Raw genomic sequence first — 22,268 nt, 5'->3', positions numbered from 1 at the left:
TAATGATGGTACATATAAACATTTTTTTTCAATCCATTTTGAACACCTTTGTTTGTTGTTTTGTTTTTGTTTTTTCTTTTTTTTTCATTTCTTCCAGCTACAATTGTCTGAAACCAAGGCCGGTTACAAAGGAAGTTAGATTTCTGGACCGTAGCATCAAACTTTCCTTTAAGGTTGTGACTTAAATTTTACAAACATAAATAACTGTAAATGAGACCAACAGGTAGGAAAAAGTTGAAAACAACTTAAATCTGTCTCCCTCGGTGTCCAGCAAATTATAAATTGATTCCCCTGCGTGGGTACAGTCATTGGTTTTGTGTGTGGGTACAGTTTTGGGGTTCAGAGTACAGTTTTGCCTCTCTTAGCCCATATCAATAAGTTCAAGAAAGTATAATTTTTACAACAATTACCCAAACATGATTAGTTCTGAAGTGGTTTATTGCACTCAGTGAGGTTACCCTCAGGTCACACCGTGTCTGAGAGCTGGGTTGGATTTCAAATATTAAAGATCAAATAAAATAGACCCGGTTCGTTTGTTCAATGGAGGTTTACTCCATTATGTCGGAAGCAATACGCTAGCTACAACAGAGTAGAAGCCCGCTATAATGGTGGGTGGAGCGGACCAGGGTGGAAAGGAATATCATTAAGCGAACTAGAATTTATATTTTTGGGAATGGGTTTTATATTCATTACACCGTTTGCATGATGACTTTTTTTTTTACCATCATTAAACCAGCGTACGACGTGGAGGTTTTCTTCACTCGATACGACAGCCAATTAGTGGGTACCCAGCACGGGAAATAAACAGGGGTGGGAGGGTCCACGGTACTAATTGGGGTCACATCCAATGGAGACTAAAGTACAGGTAACTTGCCATACAGTCTGCCTTGTACATGTACTACTTAGTATACTTTTACTGACTTCGGTGCATGGTGGATCTACATGTATAATGCATTACACACACACACACACACACACACACACACACACACTCTCTCTCTCTCTCTCTCTCTCTCTCTCTCTCTCTCTCTCTCTCTCTCTCTCTCTCTCTGTAAATTAAAGCATATCATTTGATCTTAATAGTAAATTTTAAATAATCTAAAGAAATTTAAAAAAAGTAAGATAAAATTATTGTTTGAAACACAAAGACGATTCGGGCAGGCGATCGTATCTCTGTATAAAGATTATTATTCGTTCAATAAAATAATTATTATGGTTACACAATCTTCAAAAAATCGCGTAACGATTGAGATAAAATTGCAATGCAAATCCAAACGCACCGATTAATTAAAAAAAAACTTGAAATTAATGAAAATGCAAATCATCGAGTATTAGGTAACATTAAATCTTCAATTGTCAGTGTCTTGTAAATGGTAGGCCTTGTCGCATTGAAATTGTTACGTAACCTTTTATCTTTCCATCCTTGAATTACAAAGGCTACATCTTCTGTTTCGTATCAAATAAGCTGGATAATTGAATTCAAGTTTTTAATATATAATTTGTGATTGTAAAACTTGAAATAAATTTGCTGTCGTTTTGAGAGGTTACTAATTGATCAAGGGGTTGGGTAAAGTGCGTGAGACAGTCCTTGACAAGGACGAGACCGGGTCTCAATGTCTACACGGCACGAAGCAGGCTCCAAAAGTACCCAGGTACTCAAGGTGTAAAGACAGCCAGGGCCAGGTGTACAGTAATGACGTCATCACCGGGACCCATGAAGTTTTAAATGTCTTGTTTGTTGGTGAAACAAATGATGCACCGGTCAGGTCCCGGAAAGCTTGGAGTAACAGAGTGCAGACGACTGGATCTGAGATAAAATCTATGTACTCTTTTTGCTGAATGTTTGTATTGTTAAAAGGTGCACGTGTGGTCTTTCCTTCATCAAACGAGTGTAAACAAAGTAACAAAAATGTATAAATGTTGATGAAATTAAATGGTGGTATAACAAATTGGAGTTTTAAGTTCGATTTAAGTTTTGAATTCAACACAAATAGGTTAATCCTTTGACCTAACCTAATTTGTAGATAATCCGCCGGGATCAACCTCTTAAATCTCATTAAAAATTCCCCGAGGCGAAATCTTGAGATGAAAGCCCCTCTTGAACTTGGTTGAAACGTTTTAATTTAAACATGCAGAACTCTAATCATCTAAATTTGAAATTTGATTGATTTACTGCCAAAAAGTATGCTATCTATCTGACTTTCAAAAAGCACTTGCTTAATTTTTTAAAATCCCGTTGACAGTGTTAATCTGGTGGTAATAGAAGCATTAGAGAAATTGAGGTCACATGGCCTCTGAATGGTTACGTATCGCAATAAATATCTACCAAAATTCTCGCTTATCATGAGCACACATATTTAAAAAGGTATGAAATATCACCTAATGTTACCCCCCACTCTCGATTGAGATTAGCTGCTCCTTGGGGTACATTGTCGCAATGCAAGAGGGCAAGATGTAATTGGTTGTGACCAGATATTGTGAAGGGAGAACAACCTAACATAATGAATTAATTTATAACACGCTCTGTAGCATCTTTAAAGAAACAACGAGAGAGCATTGTAAAGTTCAAACAAAATCCCTTATAATGCACATGAGATGCGCTAAGGACGAAAAGGTCTTCTTAAGAAAATTTTCTCGGTGATTGACTAGACGTTATGTACAAATTGCCGTTAAACAGCTGTACCAGGCACCCATACAATTATTGTGGATTTGCCGTATAGGTGAATAAGTTAATGGAATGTGACTAACCATTTAACCAAACAATACAAAATCAGTGAATCCTTACTATTATAATTTTCCGCTATTCAAATTTAATAATTTCACATTCAGTAGAAAGTCAATTCCATTCTCTTTATTTTTTACAAAACAAAGCACACGTAGCGTACACTGTACATAATATTAAGGTTTTGCACGTAATACAAATTTAGTTCTGGCGATTTTCTTTAATTAGGTGTATTCATTCGCTACACAGCCCCTAACAAATTATCGTCTGTCCCGACAAGGGGGACTTTGTTTGCTTGTAATACCATACATTCGGATACCTAATTTTCAAATGTGTGGAACAAGGGAATAAACCGTTCCAAACCTTTATTATTGAATTCAATTATTTGTCCCATTTTAAATTAGCCTTGCGGGGGTATTAGTCCCATTAGGACAGTACTAGTTAATTCTTAAGTTTACATCTGTCCAAAAGAAAGGTGAGATCCGCGATATGTACGAACTTCATTTCCTCGCGTTTTATTAAGGAATATACAGTAACTGTCATATCCTTCAGAAATTCACGAAGACATTGGGTCGTTTTTGGCAACAAAGACAATAGTTTACTGAAACTTTACACGGAAAAGACCAAGCAGATTTTGTATGCTTTATTATTAGTTTGTGTATCATAAAAGGTTTTGTTAGATAGATATCGGTAATAGATTAACGACCTTGAATTAAAGATAATATTAGGCTAAAGCTTTGTCCATAGAAAAGAATGCAGATTAGCCTATAAATACTGGATCTATTCTATATGACATGAAGATGTATTGTTCACAAAGTTGTACATTCTGATAAAGCAAATATCAAGAAATAGGTGTCCATTTTTCAGCTGCCGAGTAATGTTAATAATATTTTTTCAACAAGTAATTAATCTAACTGAACTAATTGAGTTAAAGTTTGTCCTAATCCTCTTCCTCTTTTTCCACATTCTATTCCTCCTCCTCATCCTGTTCCTCTTTCTCCTCATTCTATTCCTCTTTTCCATCGTCCTCTTCCTTGTTCTCATCGTCATCATCTGAAAAAACAAAATCCTTCTCCTTTTCTTCTTTATCTGGGTCCCCTTCTGATACCCTGTTGTCATCGTCACTTAAAACCTTCAATTTGTAATCCAACTCTACAAAACAGAGCAATAAATGTGAAGTTAAAATGCAACCCCTGTTTATGTTGATATTTGCTTCGAATTCCGTGAAGGAGAGTAATTGGCTTTTGTTGTATCAGCTACAGACAGACCTTTGGGTTTGTTTTTGATTTCTAGTTCCTCCAGCTCCTCTCTGTCGTAATCATTCAGTGTGAGCTGTACGACATTGTCGTCTATCTCTGCAAGAAAGCTTTTCCCGTCAGTCCCTGCAGTCATTCGACCAAACTGGAAAAAGAAACATCGCGTGAATGGTGGAAGGTGGCCGTTGCCAAAACATACATGTTCCTTCTATGTAATACTAGTAGCTGCTTTCAAATATCCGCTTCAAAATTTGTATTCTATGTTCGTAAAGAAGGAAGGGATTCTGAATTTACAATATTTGCATTTCTTTTCGGAAACTACCATCGTGATTTATTTTTACAACGTCATGTGATTGATTCAAAAGCTTTCATGAGTTATGACGGTTACTATATAGTAATTTATATAATTTGGTTCCATACTTTGCATCACAACACATTTACATTTACAAACATATTTCCTTATATGAATCTTCAGAATAGCGAAAACGTTCAATTTTGTATGAATTTCTTCAAAACGTCACAATGATCATAGCACGCGCTTATCGCTTGTTGTTTTGAATATTGTTTTAAAAAACATAAAATTTCGGTAATGTTAACAATTCTGAACGGTTTTTTTTTCAAATGTAAATACATGTACATGTAAGTAATAAATAGCAGTTTTAAAAAATCGTCGGAATTTGATCTTGCATGGTTGGTATGTGATCAAATCTTCTGAAAAGCCCCTCAGACGTCACTGGACTTAATCACGTGACCAACCAAGTTCATAAATTCGATCACATGACTAACAATATCCCGGTAAACTTTTTAACTTCCATCTTATTATTGAAATTCCAATGACATCATCTTTTACCTCTCCAACAGTTCAAATCATGAATCATGAAAATATATTTACCCTCTTACAGCTTCTAGTACATGTATCATTATTCATACTTTCAAGTTTTAAAATATTCAATTCTTTTCCTTTTTTACACTTTATATTAATTAATTACCAATGGCACAATAAATTTCATTTTTATACATATGCACCACGATTTCTAACCTGTTTTAAAAAGATAAAACGTACGTTTTTTTTCTTTACGAAATAATAGTTTATTTAAGCATTGAATCATTATTTTTTGAAAGATATAGTCTCATAACTGCAGCGGTGTGTGCATACAAATTGAATAACTCGCACTAGCGCGTTATGAAAATTTGTATGCACACACCGCTGCAGTTATGAGACTATATCTTTCAAAAAATAATGATTAAATGCTTATATTTACATTTTTTTAAACTTATTTCCTTGTCTGCAAATGTGATTTTTACGTCAAAATTTCTGTTTTATCCTAAAGGTAAGTTCAAATTAATGGAAGAGCCACTGTAACAGCCGCAAGCGTGAACTTTGATTCTCGCTTGTGACGTTGCATTTTACAGCGTTCAACGTTTGTGACGTCATAATAAAACTAGTCATTCTAACCTTTGAGTACCCTGTGTGTGTTACGGTCTTATAACTGCAGTGTCTTTTCACACACTTTACATGCAAAAAATATTTGGAATGTAAATATAGCTTAATATAGTTTAACATATCTTAAAATTTTGAGTAGATTTGATGGTTAATTTGTTGACCATCCAGTCTCCTTGATATAAATAGACTACCAAACATTTTATCTTACTCACGCACCACAATTTCTGACCGGTAGGTGGCCACGCACTCCCAGCTGTCCACGTCCCAGATCCTCATCAAGTTTTCCTCCTCCATGTCACAGTAAGACATCAGGAAAGTACCCCCCGGCGCCATCACTAGGTCAAGCACATCGGTATGGCCGCTCAGCTTCATGTGAAGTTTGCCTTGACATATAAATGTTAATTAGTTTTTTTTTAAAGTTTTTGAGCCTGTAATTATTTCAGAGTAGAAGTTTAAAGCAATATTAGCTGTATTTTTTTTTTTTGGAATTTTATTTTAAATTACTGCTAAAACCTGCTGGTATGACAAGTCTGCATATAACTTAAACCTTTTTGACGATTAATAAGATTTTAAAACATCAGTAACTTTGTCAAAGGAAATATTTTTCTTCTAAAGAATATATATATATATCAAATCAATTTTTGTACAGGACGACAATAATTCAATTTTGCTCCAAATAAGGCTTCTTAATGGTCTTTTTCACAAAAATATGGCTAACAGAAATTTAAAAACCATGAAATTTTTGTCATTTTTGTAGAAAGTACATTTTAGTAAAAAAAAAATTCAACATGAAAAATGCAGCTCATATTGCTTTAAACTATGTGAATTAAGTTTGCCTTTGGTTTACTCTAAAACAGCAAGGAACATGAACAAAAGATGAACACAAGTATTAGAACGTCAATATAATTAACACTTGATCAAGATTCATTTCAATGCAATAAAAACAAAGAAAAATATGCCTGTCTTTACATTCTTTGGTTCTCGCAAAGACGAAAGTTCTCTCGTCATATTCAACGAAGAACTATTATAATAGAAGTGCCGTTTGTTGGATGTAGGCAATTAAATTCGTTTTCCTTAAAACAATTGTATAGCTAAAGCCCATTCTTTTCCCCCGCGTATCAGTCTCTCTCGGCTTTCTACTCTATTTGAAAACTGTTTTCATTTCATATTATTGAGTATTAAATCATAGTCGATATGTACATGATTAATATCTTAATTGGTTTTGGGACCAGGCATCTACCATACGTAACAGTTTCGTACATGCTCAATTTGATAATTCAATCCAATTTTACATTTTCCTCTTTTTTGGAGATTTCGTTGTTGGTGGATCCATAAAATCTTCAGAATAAAATAATTTCAAAGGCAGGTGTAAAAATATAATAACGTATTGTAGTATCTTCTCAGAACTGAATTATTTTAAAATCAACGGAAATGGAAGTCAACACTTCTATAGACATTAAACCAAAGCTTTATCATGTACTGTGAACAATGGAAACTAAACACTGTATTACAAAAAGTAAAGTACTTTTATTTTCGCATCTTCCGCCCTCGTTGTCAGGGGGATGATTTTAAGACTAGACAAATTCCAAAAAAAAATAAATTATTTTGCTAAATAGAGTATCTATCACACAACCGTCTAAACGAATTCAAGACGGGGCTAGTCTGTGAAGTGAAGAGGGGCAAAAATAACCCCTCACATACAGGTAATGTGGGGAAAATAACTACATACTAGTTAGTAAACAGCGTTATTTTCTCCCCGTGTAATTTTCGCCCTTTTACACTCGCAAGCAACTTCGCCCCGTCTTGAATTTGCCCAGACACAGTTGTGTGTTAAGAAAGATAATTTGAGACATTGAAATTCGCCCAGTTTTACATTCGCCGGCTGATAACGAAAGCGAAAGGGGCGAAAATAAAGCGGGGGCAATATTTCTCTGTATACAGTATACTTTACTGCAGTACTGACCGAGTTTGAGGTCCCAGAGTCTGATGGCTCCATCCATGTACCCCACGGCTAGCAGCTCGTCTTTTATCACCTTTGTGTTATACATTTCCAAATCATTCATTGACTTGCCCTGCTGTTTGTAGGACTTGAGTTCTTCTTCATCGAAAAGGATCGAGCATGTCTCTGTAAACATAAAGCTTAATGTTCAAATCCGTCTGTGGTGGTAATATTTGTTGATTTTGTTTTTATTGTTTAAAAATAATCATGAATTTTTGTGTGCTTAAGGGTAATAAGCCTTGCTAAAAAAAAAACTTAACATATTGCATTATTGTAATTTTATATTAAATACTGAAATATTGCATTATTATACTCTTATGTTAAATACTGAAATCTGTTTGGTTTAGACGCAGTTGATAATCCGTTCTATTACCCTAAGCCTTAGCAACAAACTTGGCAACAGGTGACACAACGAATTGTTACTTGCGCGTAAATTATGCGCGTACAGTTCGCCGTAAAATTAACTTCATTTCTATTTAAAAGCAGTGAAATTTTCTCTAAAATTAAGACATTCAGTATGATAAAATAAATGTGCCTGTTTGGAAGGATAACTGTTGAAATTGACACCCCTCGAAAACCATTGTCAACCTCCGCTTTGCGTCGGTTGACAGTGGTTTTCTCGGGGTGTCAATTTCAACAGTTACCCTCCCAAGCAGTCATTCTTTAGGGTGTTCCGTTTCCAACGTTTTTGTTAGGTTTGTTAGGTTTCTTTTTCTCTTTTTTTTTAACTACTATTATTATTCTTCTTTTTCTTACTATTTTTCATACCCCCGCTCCGGAGGAAAGGGGGTATACTGTTTTACCCTTGTGTGTCTGTCTGGCTGTCCGTCTCTCCGTCCATAGCAAATATTTCTGTCGCATTTATCTCAGCAACTATTTATCGCAGATGCTTGACATTTTTACACAGTGTTTGTATAGGCATGGCATATCATGGGATATATTTTTGTACCAATCGGACGTCAAATTCCTGTTAAATGACGACTTTGCTTATTTTTAAGATTTCTCAGCAACTATTTATCGCAGATGCTTGAAATTTTTACACACTATTTGTTTTGGCATGCCATATCGTGGGATATACTTTTGTACTAATCAGACGTCAACTTCCTGTTAAATGACGACTTTGTTTTCTTTTAGCAAAAAATTTCAAACAATTTTTTGTCAAAGAATTCTCAGCAACTGTTTATTGAAATTTTTACACAGTATTTGTTTAGGCATGCCATATCGTGGGATGTATTTTTGTACCAATCGGACGTCAACTTCCTGTTAAATGACGACGTTGTTATTTTTAGCAAAAATTTTCAAACAAATTTTCGTCAAAGATTTCTCAGCAAATGTTTATCGCAGATGCTTGAAATTTTTACACAGTATTTGTATAGGCATGTTATATCGTGGAATGTATTTTTGTACCAATCGGACGTCAACTTCCTGTTTAATGAGTACGTTGTTTATTTTTGCCAAAATTTTCAAACAAATTTTCCTCAAAGATTTCTAAGCAGCTATTTATCGCAGATGCTTTTTTTACATTCTATTTGTTTTGGCATGCCATACTGTGGGATATACTAGTATTTCTGTACCAACCGGTTGTCAGCTTTCTGTTAAATGTCGACTTTGCTTATTTTGCATATTCACATCAGAGCGGGGGTATCACTAGTGAGCATTGGCTCACAGATATCTTGTTTAAGGTACTTCACTACACCGAGACTTATACTTTTTAAGACACTATGTCACAAGATGGTGATTAAAATGTTTTGTTAAACTGTTTGTATCAATCGATTCTGATGTATATCGTCATAGCTCAGTGATTAAAGTATCCGGCTTGTGAACCACAGGTCATGAGTTCGAATCCACCTGGGGCTTTTGTTTATGTTAACTGAATGAAATTTTTAAAGATATAATTTTTATCTAAAGTTTCGCATTTTTTCGCCTATTTGACATATATACTTCTTATCCATCATGCTTTCTATCATAATAAAGTAATTTTCTGCTGATTTGAGAAACAATTTCAAAGTGTAGTGAGGCACATTAAAAAACTCAAATATCTCGAATATGCTACAACGAATTTTTATGAAATTTTTCGGAATAATACAAAATATCAAGATCTTTTATCACGAACATTTTTGTTGATGACGTCGCTTCCGGTCGGCCGTTATATTCTTTTTTCTTTTTTTAAAAGTGACTGTGTGCTCCCTTTTTTTCAAATACGATTTAAGATAGAACATTGAAATTTTCAGGAATAATTTATTTTTGAATTCTTAGTGCCGATCAGGTCCGCTTAAACAGCATTTTTTTTAAACCGTGTTTTAAAAATTTTTTCAGATAAAAAAATTTACAATTTCTTTTCATTAGAATATGTTTTAAACTTATCAAATTTTAATATGAGCTGGTCGTCCGTCACTTCCAGTCGACACCGGAAGTGATTCCAAAATTTCAATTTTTGGATTTTTTTAAGCATATACGTTTTGTAGATATTTTTGTACTGAATACAAAACTAAAAATCGTTTTAGAATCGGAGAACGCATTGCAGAGATATTGCAGTTTTAAAATGACCTTTTCCGGAAATCTCAATATTGAAGCGTAGATCAAAAAATTAGTTTGACAGAAGTTAATATAGTACCTGGTACCAACATTTTGATTTAACCATATCATTTTTTTATAATCAAACGGAAGAACCACTTGTTGTTCGCAACGAGATCGTGTCTAATTATATAATAAAATTTGCTTAAGTGTGAAACAATCAATATTTTCTCATAGTTTATATTTTTTCCTGTAATTTTCCCTGTTAATTTTGGTTTTAATTTTCGCAGTGCATCTAGTGCAAATCATCGAAAAGTTAATGCGATTAATTAGCTTCAGCTAACATTAAAACCAATTATACCTTCTTCCTTGTTCCAAACAAAAGGAGTTGTTACGTTGGGCCGTTTCAGTTGTACTGACCCTATAACGTACATCCCGTTTCTAGAAATGTCGATTTCCAACCCGATATCACTAACATCTTTTCCAATATCTTTGTCTCGCAATGTCTTTATCACTCTTTTCTTCTCTGCATCGCAGACTAGAAACGTTTCATCTTCGGTAACACAAGCAATAATCTGTCCATCGGAAGAAGCCTACATGTAAAACATATATAAATTCATTCAAACTGTTAAAAATTGTAACCACGAAACGAAACTTCGATGTTGCTGCATAAAATGACAAAACAAAGCGAAGTATAAAAAGTGTACGTTTTTCAATGAATTTTAATTATGTTTTTCTTTCAAAAGTTAGGATGTCGAGGCGTATTTACAACACATGCCATAAAATAACTTTATAAACTGTTTTCACTGGCTTAGAAAAATAACACATTTGAACTTGCGTTTTAGGATTCAAGATTTATTGCATTTAAGAAAAATCCCGAGTGTCTTGTCTTTTTTTGTGGGGGGGGGGGGGGGGGGCATAATAAATATTTCATACCACAAATGTTTCAACAAGATATTTTTTATCAGATGTTGATAATTGGATGATTTTTGTCACTTTTCCAGTTTTTGCATCGAAACATTTCAGGTTTTGTCTCCCTCGTGTCTGCGTAACTATTTCTAAAATAATAAAAACAACATTTCAATGGCAATATCAAAATCTATATAATAAAAAGTAAATAAGCCACATTGTTAACCTGAGTAATTTTTCTTGTGTCTTTTTATAGATTTTTATCACGAAACACGAAATGTGGAGAGGAAAAGGCGGTGAACATTTTGTAAAAAAAAAAAAAAAATAAGAATGCATCTACATAGATATCAGAGAGCTTGCATAATACATTTTTAACATCACACGTTTTCTTGAATTGTATAACGTAAAATTTAGAAAATGATTTTAGTATTGTTTTAAATAGTCATATACAGAATCTATATGATGAAAGAATTTCAGAGAATTTTGCTTTGACCTTGACCTATTACTTAGAAAATATCCCCCTGGCATAGAACGTCTAATTCAATCTCATTACTACATACAAGCAGTTTTGTTCAATCTGAACAATTAACCAAATGGGAAATAATCTATGGTCTAAAACTGGTTATAAATCTGCTTTGGCCTTCACGTTGACTTGGTTGAAGGTCACTGCACGCCATTAACCAAAAAGCTCTGTTTAAGAAAAGTATTAGCCAACAAGGACTAAGTGGAGAGTATATATATGCTACTTTTAATCAAAGGCACTATGTGAGTGAAGTACGAGCCAGATTGAAGGAAAGGGAGAGAAGATATGCCCCGGACAAGGATTTTGCTATGACCTTTACTTTTGACTTTAAATATTTGTTCAAGGTCACTACTAGCTGCAGGTCTGTAGCTCCTAGTCTGAAAAAAATCGGATGGACGACCTGGGAGCTACAGTGCCTCCCACAGTAAACAAGAGGCCCATGGGCCACATCGCTCATCTCAGGAACAATAGGTATGATAAAATCAGCTTAATGGAGTCATAATACAAACTATCTGGACAATGTACAATAATTCATGTAGATCCTGAATAAATAAAATCCATTTTTCCCCTGAATATTCTTATGTTTACAATCATTAGTTCCTTTTCTAACAGGATGATTTTATAGTCATATCATATGTTGAGTATTGCAGTTCTCAAAAAGATCCTTAACAATAATTAAATATATGGGATATAAACCTACATCAAACTCTGAACATTCTTGTGAGGCCGAAGAATTGTCCTGGGGCCAAAGTCTTAACAATTATAAAGAATCATCTGGCTGATTAGTTTCTGAGATTTTTAAAGATTTACCCTATATATTCCTTTGATAAACTTTGACCCCCCATTGTGGCCCCACCCTACCCCTGGGGATCATGATTTTCACAACTTTGAATCTACATTACCTGAGGATGCTTTCACAAAAATTTCAGCTTTCCTGGCTGATTAGTTTCTGAGAAGATTTTTAAAAATTTACTCTATATATTCCTATGTTAAAATTAGACCCCCCCCCCATTGTGGCCCCACCCTACCCCCGGGGGTCATGATTTTCACAACTTTGAATCTTCACTACTTGATGCTTCCACACAAGTTTCAGCTTTCCTGGCTGATTAGTTTCTGAGAAGAAGATTTTAAAAGATTTACTCTATATATTCCTATGTAAAACTTAAATCCCCCATTGTGGCCCCACCCTACCCCCGCGGGTCATGATTTTCACAACTTTGAATCTACACTACCTGAGGATGCTTCCAAACAAGTTTCAGCTTTCCTGGCTGATTAGTTTCTGAGAAGAAATTTTTTTAAAATTTACTCTGTATATTCTTATGTAAAATTTCGACCCCCCCCCATTGTAGCCCAACCCTACCCCCGGGGGTTATGATTTTCATAACTTTGTATCTACATTACCTGAGGATGCCTTCACACAAGTTTGAGCTTTCCTGGCTGATCGGTTTCTGAGAACAAGATTTTTAAAGATTTACTCTATATATTCATATGTAAAACTTAAATCCCCCATTGTGGCCCCACCGTACACCCGGGGGTCCTTATTTTCACAACTTTGAATCGACACTACCTGAGGATGCTTCCACACAAGTTTCAGGTTTCTTGGCTGATTAGTTTCTGAGAAGAAGACTTTTAAAGATTTACTCTATATATTCATACATGTATGAAAAATTTCGACCCCCCATTATGGCCCCACCCCACAGTCCGGGGGTCATGATTTTCACAACTTTGAATCTACACTACCAGAGGATGCTTCCACACAAGTGTTAGCTTTCCTGGCTGGTTAGTCCCTGAGAAGAAGATTTTAAAAGATTTACCCTATATATTCATATGTTAAACTTCGACCTCCATTGTGGCCCAACCCTACCCCTGGGGGTCATGATTTTCACAACTTGGAATCTACATTACCAGAGGATGCTTCCACACAAGTTTCAGCTTTCCTGGCTGATTAGTTTCTGAGAAGAAGATTTTTAAAGATTTACTCTATATATTCCTATGTTAAACTTAAATCCCCCATTGTGGCCCCATCCTACCCCCGGGGATCATGATTTTCACAACTTTGAATCTACACTACCTGAGAATGCTTCCACACAAGTGTCAGCTTTCCAGGCTAATAAGTTTCTGAGAAGAAGATTTTTAAAAATTTACTCTATATATTCCTATGTAAAACTTCGACCCCCCATTGTGGCCCCACCCTACCCGTGGGGGTCATGATTTTCACAACTTTGAATCTTCACTACCTGAGGATGCTTCCACACAAGTGTCAGCTTTCCTGGCTGATTAGTTTCTGAGAAGAAGATTTTTAAAGATTTACTCTATATATTCATTTTAAACTTCGACCCCCATTGTGGCCCCACCCTACCCCGGGGGTCATGATTTTCACAACTTTGAATCTACACTACCTGAGGATGCTTCCACACAAGTTTCAGCTTTCCTGGTCTTATGGTTCATGAGGAGAAGATTTTTGAAATTTCTCAAAAATTTTCATAAATTCCTAATTATCTCCCTTTGCTAAAGGGCGTTGTCCTTGATTTTCACAACTTTAAATCCCCTTAAGCTAAGGATGCTTTTTGCTAAGTTTGGTTGCAATTGGCCCAGTGGTTCTTGAGAAGATGTTGAAAATGTGAAAAGTTTACAGACGGACGGACGGACAGACAGACGGACGACAGACAAAATGTGATCAAAATAGCTCACTTGAGCTTTCAGCTCAGGTCAGCTAAAATCTGCAATTAACGGCTCTGAAAACTTTTTTCAGACAGGGAGCTGGACCTGCATCTAGGTCACTACATACCCGATATTCATAAGGTCTGTTTATTTGATGTATGAGCCAAATTGGGCTAGATGGAAAGTATTTATGCTCTGAAAAAATTAATTTTTGCGCGGTCCTATATGACCTTGGCCATGACCTAAAACTTTGTTCAAAGTTACTGCACACCCTAGACACTATGTGAATGAATATGTGCTAGATTGGTCCAACGGGAGAGAAGATATGCCCCGTCAATATTTTATTGATAATTCTGCAATGACCTTAACCTTAGACTTAGAAACATAGTTCAAGGTCACTGCACACCCTTTACCCAAAGGCACTTTGTTGGTGAAGTATCAGCCAGATTGGGCCAAGGGGAGAGAAGATATGCTCCGACAAGCAATTTCGGACGGACAGACAGACGGACTGATATCTTTGGCGCCCTCAGAGCGAGGCCCTAATTATCACCTCATAATTTTCAAAGAATTATTTCTTTTAACTTATATTAATATAAAGGACAAGAGCGTACAAGGCCTGACAAATCCCCCGTACCCAGGATATTGAAATCGCACATGAACATAAAAAAATCTTTACATTTGAAATTGTGCATCAGTACATGTACATGTATAATATAGAACTGCATTCTCTGACAAATAAATCATATACATTAATAAATGTACTTGGTACTTATCTTCTTTGTTTAATTTGATGCTTTCTACGCATTACAGCACGACCACATATCGTGCTAGCACTATTTTTATCCGACATTGTATGTACAGAACATGAATATTACGTAATTGATGTCATTATATAAATGGTATTACAAATCTTTTTCATAATAATCCAATAAAAAAGCAAAACATATTTTACTTAAAAGCAAATGAATTAAAATTAAAACGCCGTCTATACGATTCGAACACCATCTCCATTGAGAAGGATGGACTACGAGCCTCCGCTTATCATAGTGAGCTACGTTGACACATTTGAGTTCAGGTTAATAAATTTAACTCTTTGACAATAATTTATAAAGTAAAACGTTTTTGGTGAAAATCACAAATTTGACCAATTATGGGTCTAGACTCCATCTTAATAAATCAATAATAAAAATCAAATAAAATTATTCTTTAAATAAAAGTACTTTTAGGATGGAGTCAGGACCCATTCATACCGTATTTTACAATTAAGTACAGCGAATGATCCAAGATTTAGGCAAAAAACTATGTGCAGCTTAATTTGGAAACATATACCTGTTGTGTTTATAGAATGAAAGTACAATATTGACTCCCATCGTGGAATTTATGATAAAAACAATGCATACAACTCAAAAATTAATGTTTTAACTTAAATTGAAATTCTGTCGTCTTCATTGCTAAGAGTGGGGGATATACAACGCCTTGTACGTCCCTGTTCTTTCAGCAACTGTAAATGTACGATTAAATATTTGAATGTAAATAAGCAAACCATTCTTGCGCTTCAATTACACGTCATTTGAAATTATTAGACTGTATAGTAAAAATCAATATGTAATGTAATCACAGGCAAAGACACTGAAAAATGTAAATATTTTTTGGTAAAAATTGGGATTTCTGATGCCATGGTTTTGAGCATATTTTTAAAAGTCAATTGACATACTAGTATCTTATGTGATTCCTTTTCTTTTCGAAACGTGTTAAATATTTCACCTTAATAAGAGAGAATTCCCTTGATAAAAGAGTGATTTGTACCTAAATCGCTTGGCCTAGTGGCAAGAGAGAATAAGTTTGAAGTGTGAAAAGAACACAGATGACTGACAAGGGTTGATCAGAGGCGCTCTCATGACCCCCTGTTCCAGGTGAGCTTTGGGGTAAAATGGTATTTCATTTATCCTCGCTTTATACTGCTAACCTTTGCCCCCATTGATAGTCCGCACTTCATAACTCAGAGCTAAGAATCCCTCAAAATCTGTAACAATAGTAGCTGTTTCCAGGGATATGGCCTTCATTTTGTCATTTGTTGTGCTCACTATAAGTGTGTCGTCATCGTCCAGGAGAACCTCTTCGGAAACATTGGTGTCCTAAACGAAATTCATTGATTTACACACGTTTTATTGATCAAAATCGAAAGGATTGGGAAAAAAAAGTTCATACAACTTGCAAGTTCCTCTCCTCATAAAATTCAAGTAAATATCAATACATTCGTCTTGCTTAAATATAAGCAAAACAATGGCATTGCAATTTTTGATCATTTCGCTGCATTTTTACGTGTTAATTCAATGCATCAAATCATATACCAGAGCAATCCGTTTGATGACGTCATGTTTAAGGAGGTCATAGATTTCATATATAGCCGTCTTCTGTTCTTTATCTTGGCGAGTAATGAGTGCATAACGGGAGTTCTTCATTGGCATGATTTTTCTAAATGAACAAGTAAATCAGCAATGACGGAAAATGTACTATTAGTCTGTAAATAAAAACGTTTGTCGTTATTCTATCACATTGCTTAATTATCAAAGACATTTCATAAAAAGTTGTTTTTTTTAAGTAATGTTGCCTATTTGTTTTCCCGTTGCAATAAAAGTGAAATTTTGTCCTTTGTTCTCACTTCCCTCTCTTGTCTAAATGTCTAAAAAAAATTATAGATTTAATATGTAAATACGAGTGTAATAGTTGAAGTATACCAAAAATGGAAATGATGTCCTCCCTGACATACCCTAACTTTTTATAAAGAGAGTATTATACAAAAGTACAAATTCATTTAGATGGTTTATATTGGAAACGTCAATTAAGATAAAAATAAATCGAATGCAATTTGATTTTCAGATGACAAAATAATTCCGCTTCTATCGTTGAGTCGAGTTTAGTTTAACCTTTTTAATTTCCCTATAAATATTGCTAAAAACATAAAAAAAAAATACAGACGTATGTGATGGTCTGTATTAAATTGTCATATCTTATTGCATGTAGATAGGTGTAAAAACAACAACAACAAAATACAGCCAGCTAAAACACTCGAATCGTTTAGATGTAACCAATGGAATTGCTCGTTACAAACATAACTATGATTGCAACAATATGACTGTGACCTGATTCTGTTGCTCTGTTGTGGAAGTTTGTTTTGGACGTCCTTCCTCGCTCTGTCCCACACCCTGAGGATGTTATCCTGGGACCGGGTAACGAACAGCTTCAGGTCACATGTCCTTACGTCGACCAGAGAGATTGAGTGCGGGAAATGGGAAGACACGTCGCTGCCCGTTTCGTTTGATATACAGACAACGTTATCGTTACAGACTACCATGGATCCGTGCAGAGAGTAAATCTTGTCGATAACACACTGCAAATGTTTCAGAGCTGAAACAAAATAGACATCAATTCTAAAATCTAAAATTGTTTAGTCTTAAACAGAGTTATCACTAACCGAGCTCTGCGGAAAAGCTCGATCAGTTGCGAATGAACGGTTGTTGTTTTATTAGTTACCTTCAAGAGTTCGTATTTCATTCAGATCTGCAATATCCACCAACACCACATTGTCCAATCCTTTGTGGATGATGATGTGAGTCTCGTCAGACGTTATCGCCATGCTGTTGATGTCTTCATCATCCTTCATCTTCACGACACGGGAAAATTTATCTTCTCTCATATTATACACACATAGACATCCCATAATCTCACCCGTAAATGCAACAAAATGTTCAGATCCTAGGAAAATGATTATCAAAATCAGTTACTTAATTTAGACCCAACAATCAAATATACGAAAAGAGGATGTTGCGAAAAAAGCGGGAATATTTCCAGACCCTATAAGGACCTTTGAATATCCATATGACTTGAAGAGTCATATCTAAATATAGACACATTACGTAGACAACTATATTTACATAGCGGGTGTGTTCCGTATGTAAGCAGTTGTAATTATATCATCCCATGTTTATAAAGTATCTAGCTATTTTGAATGGGTTTTTTTTGCTTTTAACAACTTGTACATGTATCTTTGAAATTGGCATACCCGGTTATTTCAAAAAAGGGAGAAAAAATCAACTGTATACATTGATACGTACAAATGTACATTGTTTTAAAATCCCTTGTTAAGAAAAAAATGTTTTAACGGGGACTTTACACAGTAAGTAAAAAAATTCAGCGCGCATGCAAACTATTACTTTACCTAGTGTTTAACATATGTTTGAATAACTTTATTCTGACATTCTTAAATTATCAAGTATATACTAGTAGTATTACATTAATTTGTCATGCGATTAGAAGAAATATGTATAAAAAGAATTCGAATTGTTTTGGGATTCGAATCCCATGAAAACACCCCTGCGAATGTGTTCGGAATGTTTTCTTTATCGTTGCTAAGTATGTAATAAATCCAGAGGTGCTCGAACGAAAGTTCACGAGACTTCACTGAGATTTGTTCAGTTCTTGTGAAATTTCGAGCGGAAGTATAAGAGTTCGGATAATATTCTCAAAATACGTACATGTAAGTACTGGTCGTTTTTCATATCATATCCTACTTTGATTTATGTTAAAACATAAAAATCGTTTAAGATGTATGTATTATTTTACCGTCTAGCGGTTATTTATATCAAACGATAATATTCAGAACAGAGTTATTGTTCGTGTTAAACCACGTGTAGAGTGGTATGAAAATATGAACATCGGGTTGCTTAATAAAATCATAGCCATGGTTGATGCTTGTGTTGATGTTTTTAGGAAAAATAATGGGTGTCTGTTTTGCATAAAAACCTAGCATATCGAGTCATTTTCAAGGAACAATCTGCATAAAATAGTATAGTCTGTTTCACTATTGATGCTATTACTAGGTCAGGCGCTGATCGAAAATTAATCATATGGGAGATCTCTTCTAAAGAATGTTAATTGTTGCAACAACAGACAAAAAACTATTTTTTTTTTGTATTGTCACATTTATTTCTAGAGCACATTTTATCCATCAATTAATGAAGATAAAGTTTAAAATCAATAAACCTCTAGATTTTATATTTGATTACAAATACCTAGATTCTATGAAATAGACTATAAACACGAGGCATGATTTTTAGTGCGAAACTGAAAGGGTCAAATAAATTATAAAACCACGTGGTCTAAAATTTAAATGACAATAACATTCGCAGGGATGGGACACGGTTACAATCTATTATAACTGCGCTACCACTCGACTACCAGTAATCTAGACAAAAGTAATAGCTTTCCAAAAAGCTTGCCTGACCAAACAAAATTATTCAATGGAAGCATGCATGTATAAATTGGGCTATCTTATCAGAAATGAATTTTAATTTTCGCTGCTGATCATAATTTATAAACGGAACGTGTAAATTTAAGACGAAATGTCAGTCTTTTCTTCGATCTAGAAGATGTACATATATATCACTTGAAATTCATTTATTTTATCAATCAATTTTTTTTAAGAATGTACACATATCAAATAAGTGTATGTAAGCTTGAAAGCTGGATACTCGTTTTTAAAATTGTATTTGTTACATAAATATGCAAAATCAACTGAAAGGCATTTTTAAAAATTTTCCAACCATATAAAATATGAAAGGATATACAAACACGTATTGTTTTTAAATGTGTGTGGGCAGCTTCATCAAAATCATCTTGACAAACAATTAAAAAAGTGAAAATTCTAAAATTAATGAGAAAAAAATTATAACTGTAACTTCAATTCAATTAGAATTCCTTATTTGCAGTTTCATTTATGTCATGCTCCTACATATGAGGAGGGGGGGGGCAAATTCATGATATTTCCATTTTATATCATATAAAGTTAAGAAAAGTGCCAGCTGCGAAAAAAGTGGGGAGGGGGAAGCAGCCTCCCCCACCCCAACCCCCGATGCTACGTGCCTGTGATGTAAGCACATGGAGTGCTCTGGTGTATTCGCATGATCCCAACGGACTCGTCAACTAATCGGCGCACAAAAACTATGAATGAGACATTATGGCGCGAAATCCTGCTATCACCAGAAGATCTAGGGGGAGGGGGTCAGATGAATTTTTTGACATTTGCTTTGTAACAGCTACATACATGTATATTATACTTTGGATCGGATGTTTTGGAAGGAATCTATCGAATTAGGAAACACACTTGATTAGTAATTGTTAATTGCATGACGTCATGACGTCAGGCATATCTAAGGTTTAAAAGTTACGTTCTCCGGAACAGCGTAGACAATGGGAGCAAGTAATATCAAGATTTTTCACAAAAAAGATTTACAGATGCATGTTTAATGTGTCAGCATTTACATGTACATTCACAATTGATAAAAAAAGGTTATATAGGATGTAATAACATCAGTGAGCAAGAGTTTTCAAGTAAAAGGGCTGTTCACCATGCACGTGTGTAATCCTGATTTAAAAATATATAAGCCATATTTGAACGGTGGAAAAGGGGGGGGGGGGGGGGGTCATCGCAACAAGTTGTTACATATTCTCTATTACGGTACAATGTAAGTAATAATCGGTGTTGAATTATCATTATTACAAGAGAGTCATCAGTTTGGATTAAAACAAATATATATTCATATAGCTTAAATGTTTACTGGAGGAACTAAATCGCCGAAGCGGGGTGTGACCCGATTTTCGATGAATTGGGCGATTTCATTCATCTTGAAAGGAGCACAAAACTCGTGTGTCTTACTAAATGTACATTAATACTACATTAAACAATTTCTAGCCAAGTGCGTGTGTGTTAATTCGATAGATTTCTTCCAAAACATTTGATCAAAAGTAAAATATATGTAGGTGTTACAAAACAAATGTCAAAAAAATCATTTGACCCCTCTCCCCATGGATCAATGCCAATGGATGAGTTCATTCAAACCATCGGATCGAGATCTCAGCCGTTGCGTGAATGGTAAAGCAGGACTTCGCGCCTAAATGTCTCATTTATAGTTAGTGGCCGAGTCCAAATGGGACCACAAAAGAATACTCCAGCACGCCGTGTGTACACATTACAGGCACGTAAAAACGGGGGTGGGGAGTGGGGGGGCTGCTTCCCCCTTTCTTTGCAGCAGACATTTTAACATTTCTTAACTTTACATATATAATAAATGAAAATTGTCAGCATGTAATAAATGAAACTGAAAATAATGAATCTAATTGAATTGAAGTTACAATTAGGATTTTTTTCATGATTTTGAAAATTCGCCCTTTTATTAATTGCCTGTAAAGATGTTTTGGATAAAGCTGCCCCACTCACTTTCTAAATCAATACGTACTTCAATATCCTTTCCTATTTCCTATGGTTGGACATTTAATGAAATTATTTAATTTCAAGCGATTATGTATACAGTCTTGTACATGTACATGCACTAGAATTTATGATCAGCAGCGAAAATTTAAATTCTTTTCTTATAAGATAGCCTAATTGAAACATGCATGCTTCCATTGAAAAAAATTGTTTAGTCAGGCAAGCTTTTCAATCGCAACTTCTCGGGCCTTTCCGGCAGGCTCGGAAAAACACCTCGAATGTATTAACATTACCGGATGTTAGAATTTTACAAAATGGAGTCGCTTCCCATTAAAATAAGTATCTACTAGACAGTCGATTCTGTGTTATATTTTAGGGTATATCATTTAGTTTAATGAATTCTAGCTTACATCTCAACAGATCGTAAAATGTGTAGTATTCATATCAAGTTATTTTAAAAAGGGGGGTTGTCATGGAAGCCTAGGTTATACATTCGAGGTGTTTTTCCGAGCCTGCCGGAAAGTCTCGAGACGTTGCGATTGGCAAGCTTTTTGGAAAGCTATTACTTGTGTAGTAATGTACATTTAGTAAGACACGCGAGTTATGATTCCTTTTCAAGAGTAATGAAATCGCCCAACTGAACGAAAATCGGGTCACACCCCGCTTTGGCGATTTAGTTCCTCCAGTAAAACATTTCAGCTGTATAAATATATATTTGTTTTAATCCAAAATGATGACTGTCTTGTAATAATGATAATCCAACACCAATTATTACCTAAATTGTGCCGTAATAGACAATATGTTACAACTTGTTGCGATGACCCACTCCCCCTCTTTCACCTTTCAAATATGGTGAAATGCCGATCTATTTTTAAATCAGGATTACACACGTGCACTGCATGGTGAAAGTCCCTTTTACTTGAAAACTCTTGCTCGCTGTTGTTATTACATGCCATATAACATTTTCATCAAT

At 34.9% G+C, this 22,268-nt stretch overlaps 1 protein-coding gene across 1 annotated transcript in view; it reads right to left on the bottom strand.

Annotated features, from left to right (window-relative positions):
* Positions 1 to 3,350: 3,350 nt before the first annotated feature.
* LOC105340965 (NACHT and WD repeat domain-containing protein 2) overlaps positions 3,351 to 22,268 on the bottom strand; it is a 32,808-nt gene continuing 13,890 nt past the window's right edge. Inside the window, exons 19-28 of the mRNA XM_066081059.1 lie at positions 17,563 to 17,784; positions 17,172 to 17,436; positions 16,380 to 16,503; positions 15,995 to 16,163; positions 10,872 to 10,993; positions 10,297 to 10,528; positions 7,386 to 7,547; positions 5,639 to 5,805; positions 3,991 to 4,123; positions 3,351 to 3,874 (exon numbers count right to left, since the gene is read on the bottom strand). Of these exons, the coding sequence (XP_065937131.1) occupies positions 3,729 to 3,874; positions 3,991 to 4,123; positions 5,639 to 5,805; positions 7,386 to 7,547; positions 10,297 to 10,528; positions 10,872 to 10,993; positions 15,995 to 16,163; positions 16,380 to 16,503; positions 17,172 to 17,436; positions 17,563 to 17,784 (1,742 nt within the window). The 3' untranslated portion in view covers positions 3,351 to 3,728. The remainder of the gene's footprint in view (positions 3,875 to 3,990; positions 4,124 to 5,638; positions 5,806 to 7,385; positions 7,548 to 10,296; positions 10,529 to 10,871; positions 10,994 to 15,994; positions 16,164 to 16,379; positions 16,504 to 17,171; positions 17,437 to 17,562; positions 17,785 to 22,268) is intronic.

Source organism: Magallana gigas, chromosome 4 (assembly GCF_963853765.1).
Source record: "Magallana gigas chromosome 4, xbMagGiga1.1, whole genome shotgun sequence".
In the NCBI taxonomy this organism is placed as follows: Eukaryota; Metazoa; Mollusca; class Bivalvia; order Ostreida; family Ostreidae; genus Magallana; species Magallana gigas.
This window is presented reverse-complemented; position numbering and strand designations above follow the sequence as displayed.